General features: G+C 37.9%; 1 protein-coding gene across 1 annotated transcript; it reads right to left on the reverse strand.

Annotated features, from left to right (window-relative positions):
- Positions 1-1,895: 1,895 nt before the first annotated feature.
- Positions 1,896-7,937, reverse strand: LOC104381115 (arylacetamide deacetylase-like 4). The gene is made up of 4 exons (XM_009988768.2): positions 7,755-7,937; positions 6,106-6,322; positions 3,457-3,520; positions 1,896-2,670 (listed from the first exon to the last, which is right to left on the reverse strand). The coding sequence occupies exons 1-4, from the start codon at positions 7,935-7,937 to the stop codon at positions 1,896-1,898; spliced, it is 1,239 nt and encodes a 412-aa protein (XP_009987070.1).
- Positions 7,938-8,422: the final 485 nt, after the last annotated feature.

Raw genomic sequence — 8,422 nt, forward strand, 5'->3', positions numbered from 1 at the left:
CATGAAACACTATTCCGAAGAGTTTCTCGAAGATTATGTGGAGATAGGAGCCTGCATATGGTGATTATCACCATAAAGGGCCAAATGAGTTGTCACCAATGTTTTTTTGGAAAGGTGCGTTTGTCATTACCTCAGTTTCAGGTTTTTTAGTATTTGTGTTTTCTTCTAAAAAAGCATATGGTTAAAAAGCAACACAGGAGGCTGAGCTTAGATTCATGATCAGTTTACCTCATAAACTTCGATAACTGTCAGTGTGCAGCAGGTACAGAATAAAATGGTTTAAGGTAATCAGCAATTAAGTAGTGTCAAATCAAACTGCTTTATCTTGTTCTTCCTGAAGAATGGGATTGTGCTGATGTGGAGATGCTGTAGTTTAAATGATGCTTGAGATATGAATTGTGAATCTGAGTCTGCAGCTCTTCAAACGACTAGAATGTCGGAACATCGTTGAAATTGCAAATTGCCAGGGAAATTAAAGAGGTAAAAATCTAACTTCATTACATAGCCATGTTACAATTATTATTTTTTTTAAGTTAAATTGTAAGTAATTTGGAGAAAGTAGCATGTCATTTGAGTTAGAAAACTTTATAAAAAATGAAATTTCTTAATTTTTTCCAGGGAGAAGTTGAGTGTTTTTAACAGGGCAGACGGTCATCATAAAATATGCTGAAGTAGACGGAAATGTTTTATTTAAAAACAACGTAAGTCCAGATTAAAAAAGGATAAAAATAACCCACTCAGTGATGTTTCTGGACTTTCAGTTTGTATTATGTTTCCACAGCTATGTGATCATATGCGATAGTCTTGGATAGTCCATTTGTCTGGCAAAGTAATTACTGTGCACAGCACAGATGTGGCTCGGTAGAATTAGCAAGGTTGTGGTCTCTGTTGCCAGTGTTGCGTTGTTCCTTTCACTATGAGGTTTTCGTTTAGACTTGTCAGGGAGTACGTGTTTAGCAAATGGAACTTGCTCTGTAACAGCAATATTTGAAGTGCTAGGGTTTTGGTGGTGTTGTAAGCTTCTCAGAATTGCCACAGCATTACAGTGATAAGATAATATAAGGTTGTGCTTCTCTACCTTCTTATATCTGTGATCTTCAGAACTTTTTCAACAAACACAGTGTAGTAGGTAGTCTTGAGCATAAGGTAATCTTTAAAGAAAAACAAAGAGTGCAACAAAAAGAAAAGAAGTCTCACCTCTGCACTTCCCTAACATATATGCACTCATTAAAGTTGAAGGGTTCCTGTTTAAGAATCAAGTTCCAAACCAAAACATCATTTCTCAGATTCTAAACCAAATCAAACACATGCTAGTTCCAGTTTAGAACTTCTGCCCCAGATAGAAGCCTTTGTTTTCTCTACACTTTTTCAAGAAAAAGGTAGTCTTTGTGCAAACTAACCCTGGAAATGAAAATGCATAGCTACAATTTCACTGTCTGATACAAGACTTCACAGAACCAGAGTCCCTGGGCTCTCCATCTGATACCCTAACCATTTCCTGTCCTTCACAAGGGCCAAAGTAGACCCTGCTTGTTGTCTTCAGCATTTCTGAGCAGTCAAAGAATCCTCAGGAAGAGGTGTTCTTGCTGCATGCCTTGAATGTGTGCCAGCCATGCAAAGGTACCAGAATTGCTGGAGTTGAGGTGAAGCAGTGTGTGCCAGGTGCCTCGCTTTTGCATCTCGATCGTGTTGGTGGGATTGTAATAATGTTTTCTAGAACGGTGGTGCTTTAAATAATCCTAACATCTGTTTCAGAGGCACTGCAGAAGGAGAGAGTAGAAAGTATAAAATGCAGTCAAAATCCAAAATGTAAATCAAAAGTGTTAATGTTCTTTCCCAGGTATGAATTTGCCAAGGATAATGTTAGACTTTCATCTTCATTCTGAAAAATACTTTTATAAAGTATTTATATAATTCACGGTACTATCCATTATCTTTTTTCCAGATGAAAAGGAAAAAATCCCATAGCCAAAAAAGGCTAAAACTCCATGGAAACCACTCTCAGAATGATACCAGTTTACTTGATTGCCATTGTCCTCTAATCGCTTCTTGTATAACAGTCCATCATCTCTAAGCACATCGAACTCGCAGGTCACAATGAAGGACTCAGGGAGCTGGCGAATAACGGAGTCTTCAGCTAAAAGTGGGGAAAATGTTATTGCTAAAATTTCTTTGATTGCTTCATGGACTTCAGGTTTATATGAAGTGGATTTCTGTGGCACGTAGCCTCTAATCTTAAATTCGTCAGGAATAATGTCAGCACTTATCCATTTTTTATACTTCCGTTTCATACTCTCAGGAACGTGGCAATTTTGTAGGACATCTTCCAAAACGGATGGTTCTTTATTAAGATAACGAAAACAGAAGTAGATAACTAGCTTCCGAAACAACATGGGGACTGAAGCGTTCTGCTGATAGGAAGGTAAATGAAAATCTAGCCCCTGTAGTCCCGGGTAAAGTAAGACCTGAGCGCGTACTTTTGGGAGATCTCTCTTATTCAGCAGTATCTGGCAAATAACTGTAGCAAAATTAGCTCCACAGCTGTCACCACTAATGATGATGAGAGCAGGATCCACGTAATATTCTTCTAAATGTCTCATAAAGTATAAGGTGGCATTGAGACAATCAAAATATTGCCCTGGATATGGATGTTCAGGAGCCAAACGATAACTGAAATGTCAAAGATATTGTGGTTATTGTCAAAGTAATTACAGAAATTTAATTTGCATTGTTCATGGTCGACTGATCTAGTAGTTCTGTAGGCCTTTTTTTTCTAAATTGTAAAGATTGTATTTCTTTATAACTAATGTAGATTGGAAAGACAAACTCATGGTGTTACAGGTGTTTTGGGATACTTTGCCTATAAGCACATTTCTAAGTTAAATCATAGAATCATAGAATCATAGAATGGTTTGGGTTGGAAGGGACCTTAAAGATCATCTAGTTCCAAGCCCCCTGCCATGGGCAGGGACACCTTCCACTACACCAGGTTGCCCGAAGCCTCATCCAACCTGGCCTTGAACACTGCCAGGGATGGGGCATCCACAACTTCTCTGGGCAACCTGTGCCAGTGCCTCACCATTCCCAGAGTGAAAAATTTCTTTCTTATATCTAACCTAAATCTCCCCTCTTTCAGTTTAAAGCCATTGCCCCTTGTCTATCACTACACGCCCTTGTAAAAAGTCCCTCTCCAGCTTTCCTGTAGGCCCCCTTTAGGTACTGGAAAGCTGCTATAAGGTCACCCCAGAGCCTTCTCTTCTCCAGGCTGAACAGCCTCAACTCTCTCAGCCTGTCTTCATAGCAGAGGTGCTCCAGCCCTCTGATCATAAATGAAAGGCTAAAGCGAAAAATAGGGAGGACAATCTACGATAGTAAAAATTTCCAGAATATTTTTCAGAAATGTTTCAACTGTGAACTACATTAGCACAAATCCTTCTATGTAAAAGTAGCACTTACCCAACAGACACAACCACTGAGTTGCACTTTTTGGCAATATAGCGACATACTCTTTCGAAGGCTCCTAAAGAGAAAGTTTGTCAGAAATGATGTTTTAAAAATCAAATATCCTTTCGAAATGGAAGTATAGATCCTTGAAGGCGTGCTCTGTGGAAGGCACTGCAACACGAGACTGATGAGTAACTTCTGCTGTGCAATGCAGTGTGTACATATTAACACATTTTCTGGTTATGGATCAGTGGCTGTTAGGGCATAGCAGAAGCATGTCAGTTTGATAATGTTAAGAAAAAATAGAAGCCTCTCTAGGCTGCTATCACATCTCAGCTGGTGGTCAACAAAAGATGTCTGAGGAGTAGCACCAGCTGAGGACAAGCATAATAGTAGTAGTAATAAGAGGCTTACAAGAAGTTGAGGTTCAGGGCACTCCTTTGAGAAAGAAACTGTCTTTATGTTGAATACTTTTGATTAATGTTTTTTTTTCCTGAATTATTCAAACCACTTCTTGAGCCCGTGATTTTACCATTAACAACTTTGTGCAGTGAAGAATTCCATAGCTTGCTTATAAAGGTGTAAAGAACAGTTTCTGTTTGCTTCTTTTGTACCTGGCATTCGCTATTTCTGTTTGGTGATGTTACTTCTTGTGCTGTAAGAAATGGTGGATAACCATTCCCTGTTTGACTTCTCTTGCTTCTCATGATTTTGTAGACATTTAGTCTGTCTGTCTTTATCCATCTTTTCCATCCTGAAAAGTCGTAGTCTATTCACTTGCTCTCTGTACAAAAGCACTTTTCTCACCTGTGCGGCCTTTCTCTGAGTCTTTTTGGTGCTGATATATCCTTTTTACAGGTATAGGAACCAGAACTGTAAGTGATAGACTATATTTAGATGCACCATGGATTTATTAGAGTGGCATAAAGAGTTTCCTATTTTGTCCTTTCCTAATAACAATTTCTGGCATTTTATTTGCTTTTTGACTGCTACTGTGCACTAAGTCAACATTTTCAGGCGATTTTCTACCATAATCCAAAGATCTTCTCCCTGTCCATTGTTTTCTTTATGAAGTTAGGATGCTCTGTTCCTCTGTTCGACTTCTCTGCACACCATTTCACCTGTCATTTTATTGCCTAAGCCTTCGCTGACATGAAGACATTCTGCAGTTTTTCAGCTATCCGTTTACTACCCTGAAGGACTTAGTATCATACCAGCTTTCACCGTCTTTTCTGGTTTTGAATGTATTGGTTAGCACTGGTCCCAGTGCAGATTTCCTTATGGGAATCTCACAGGAACCTCCCACAACTCATCTTTTTCCTGTCTTTTAATCAGTTTTTATCCAAATGAAAGATCTTCCCTCTTGTGTTAGGAGTGTGTAGCCTCTTTAGGAGTCTCTTTTGGAAATCAAAGTAGATTTTATCAACTCAATCTCCTTTATTCATGTGTTTGCTGATTCACTTAAAAAGCTTCAATGGATTTGTGAAGCATGACTTCCATTTTAAGGAGTAAGTCATTTATCTGCCCACTGATTCTGTTCTTCATTGTAGCTTCTGCTAATTTGCTAGTTGCAGACTTCAAACTTACTAGTGTGTAGGTTCCCCAAGTCCTTTTAAAAGCTTGTCATTATGTTAGTTGCTTTCCTGTTATCAAGTACCAATGGGAATTCAAATGAAAGGTCACATACCACAGTCAGTGTATGAGTATTAATAATATTAAGTAGGGTATGAGTATTACTAATATTAATAATATTCGTAGCATTAATTAATAATAATATGAAGTATGGTATGAGTATTAATAATATTAAATCATGACGTGTTACAGCTCCCTCAGTGCACTGAATAGTGTTTCTACCCAAAAGTTGAGTGCTGAGCACAGAAGTATATCTCAAATTCTGTATTTTGGGGCCCTATCCAAGCTTACAGGAAACACTTCAGTCCGGTTGAGATCCAGAACTAAAAATTTCTCCTTGAGAAGTAACCCATGCATTGTTCCAAAGAATGAAGCCAGAATGTATTATTTTAGCAACAGCATTGCCATTTGCATGATACTGTGGTTAATTATTCCAGAAAGTAGACCTATGGTGAGTTCTATATCAGCCCCAAAGGATTTTAAGTTACATTTCCAGAAAAGGTGGAAGACAGAGGAGAAGGAGGGAAGAGACATGGATTTCAACCCTTACTCCGGGACTGTTGCTGTATCCTATTTTGAGCTAGCCATTAGTTAAGGTACAAGAACATCCTGTGAGCTGAACTTCCCTCACAGTGGCCTAAGCATATGTTTTGCTGTAATGGTCTGTCTTTCTCTGTCCCAGCAAACCGAATCTTTCTCAGAACAGCTTCAACAGGAGGAGGAGCAGAGTCCCTCTGCTCTTAGCTGACATCTGATTGAGGGTTTTCTGGAGCACAGTTCTGGATTTAGAAGCCTCACATCTGCTAAGAGCTGCTTGCCTCACCTTTGCCTGCAGCCCAAAGAAGCAGAAATGTGATTGCCCTTAACTGTGCACTGGACTATTAATTCCACGCGGTGCTTTGCAGTTAGTGTTGAGATTGCAAAGACTGTTGTCATTAGGAAGGACGGGTGAGACATCGACACATGCCTGAAGGTAACAATGTAAAGGTTTGGGTTTGATTTTAAAAATAAAACTTGTTGATTTCTTACTGATGCTCCCAAATGTGCCAGCGCCTCCATGAAAATAGAGTATTCCTCTTCTTTTGCCAGTAGGTGGCCATTTCGGCTGATAAATCCTCAAGGGGACCTCATCTACTTTGAGGTCTTTGATGAGAAGTTTTGAATCTCTCCGTGGTGGTATTCCATCCAGTGCAACTCGCAGTATGGTTAAATCACTGCAGATCTGGAGCTTCTCCAAAATCTTTCCCTGTCGAAAAGAAAGAATTCAGTAAATGCTTAGTGTGAAAGGTTCTAACTCTTTTTAATTTTAGCTCTGCTAAAATCTGTGGGATTGTCATGGGCTGTGGCATACAGCATGGGCAGGAAGACAAATAGCATTAATTTCTGTTTCTTACAGGTATAATGAAAAGAGGGCACCATTTTAGAGGAGATTTTGGTATTTCTTGTATTAAGGATACTACATATTTTGCATGAAAAAGTACAAAGAAAACTGTGTTACCTTAAGAAGAAATTTTTGAGGATTGATAGGAAAGAGGAGACTTACTGTGTTCAAGCTGTGCCATAATCTCTTAACTTTAAAATCGAATGTTTTAAAGTCCAGTATCAAAATAGTTTGCAATTTGTAAGGGAGCAGATTCAGTAGTCACTTTTAGGCCAAGGAAATTAATGTTTTAAGACTAACATACATAGATCTACAAGGTGATTTAACACACTCCCTAAGAACTTGGTTTATCTTGATATTTTCTTTTGTCTTTAAAAATCTGTGCAAAGTTTCTGTGGTGCTGACAGTATCGTACAACTTTGGAGATGAAAGGAACAAGTTACAGCTCGGTAGTTTTTTAATTCTATAACACTTGCATTCAAGAAATGACTTGTCAACCCCACAACTGTGTGTGAAAAGGAGTAGGTTTGTTATTATCTTGAATGGTAAAAAGTAGACAACATATACGAAACTGAAAATATCCCATTTTTATGTTTTTTTTCCATAATAATTTATTTCCACTTCCATTTGGAAAATTTTTTATTTTTTGTCTTTGTTATGGAGTTAATGGAAATGGATACATTGAAATTATGTTAAATTCACTATCCTGTGAGTAAGCACACAAACATACAGGCATTTTTAAAGAATAAGTGAAACCTCAACACATTGTTCTGAAATGCACCTGTTTCTTACTTTCTGAACTAGCCACAAAGAAGAAAGACCTCACCATTCCTAGCCATGTTCAGGTTTTATTTTATTGTTCATAGTACACTGCATGTATAAATCCATGAATATATAGATATGATTGTGGATAATAAGTATAGAATGAAGCAAATGCGAAGAGGAGTAATGTAGGCTTGCTTCTGAATAGATATTATTATAGGTACATGCAGTTCAATAAGTACAATATACATATAGATATTTCATTTTTTTTAAATTTTCGTGTGAAACTTTTCTAGTGTAAAGTGGCTGCAGTTTGACAGATGCACTGAAAAATCTAAACAAGACTTTAAGATTAGTGATATCAGTTTTATGAGTTAATTTAACATTACTTGGTTCATATAACAATGCTTACAGGCTTCAAGGAGGTGAATTTTTGCTGCTGCTTTTCTTTTTTCTCTTAAGCCATTATCTTCCAGCTCCCAGATATCCTACCAAACTAGAAGTGAAGTCCCCAGTTTTAAGAAAGTTAACTTACCAACATCAGGGCCGTAATCAACAATGAATGGAAAAAACGAAGCTTTAGAGGTTGGTCGATCCCAGGTGGCAGTTCTGAATTGAAAAAATCATAAAATAACCCCCCTAAAAACAGTGCTGGTATTACAATAGGGGAAATGAAAACCATACCTATTATTGCTAAAATTGTATAAATAGATGCCATTTCACTTCAACAGAAGCGAGCCGTAAAAAAAAAACCCTGTGCTACCTTAAGCCTTGTTTCTCAAGTGTTTCTGAGGTGCCTTCACAGCACACTAAGCACCCAGTTCATGAGCAGAAATAAAATGTTGATTAGTGTTGCAATACCCTAATTTTCTCCACCCTTCGTTTACTAATGATATTATTGACAACACTTCCTTATGCTAAAAAAAGGGGAGAGGGAAGTTTTTACCCTTTCCAAAAGGAGGAATTCAAAGTGTATGGAATTGGTTTATATCATGAGTTCTTCGCTAACAGCGAGAAATGATTATTCTGAGAGGCCCTTGTTTGAAGATTGTGTTTGGTTGGTTGTGGATTCATGATGGATTAAATTTTAGTCATGTGGGGCCACTTGCTGTTGTCATCAAGGTATCTACCTCTCCAAGAAGAAAAATAATTGAGTCGACATTTTGTGGATAAACTTTATTTCATAGTGGAATGCAAACATTT

This window comes from Tauraco erythrolophus, chromosome 23 (assembly GCF_009769465.1).
Source record: "Tauraco erythrolophus isolate bTauEry1 chromosome 23, bTauEry1.pri, whole genome shotgun sequence".
Lineage (NCBI taxonomy): Eukaryota > Metazoa > Chordata > Aves > Musophagiformes > Musophagidae > Tauraco > Tauraco erythrolophus.

Excerpts from the sequence above, each read along its gene's own strand:
- LOC104381115 (XM_009988768.2), bottom strand. The coding sequence starts at position 7,937 with ATGGCATCTATTTATACAATTTTAGCAATAATAGGTATGGTTTTCATT. Across the intron at positions 6,323-7,754 it reads TGATTACGGCCCTGATGTTG|GGAAAGATTTTGGAGAAGCT; the intron begins GTAAGTTAACTT and ends TCTTTTCGACAG. Across the intron at positions 3,521-6,105 it reads TGGCACATTTGGGAGCATCA|GAGCCTTCGAAAGAGTATGT; the intron begins GTAAGAAATCAA and ends CTTTCTCTTTAG.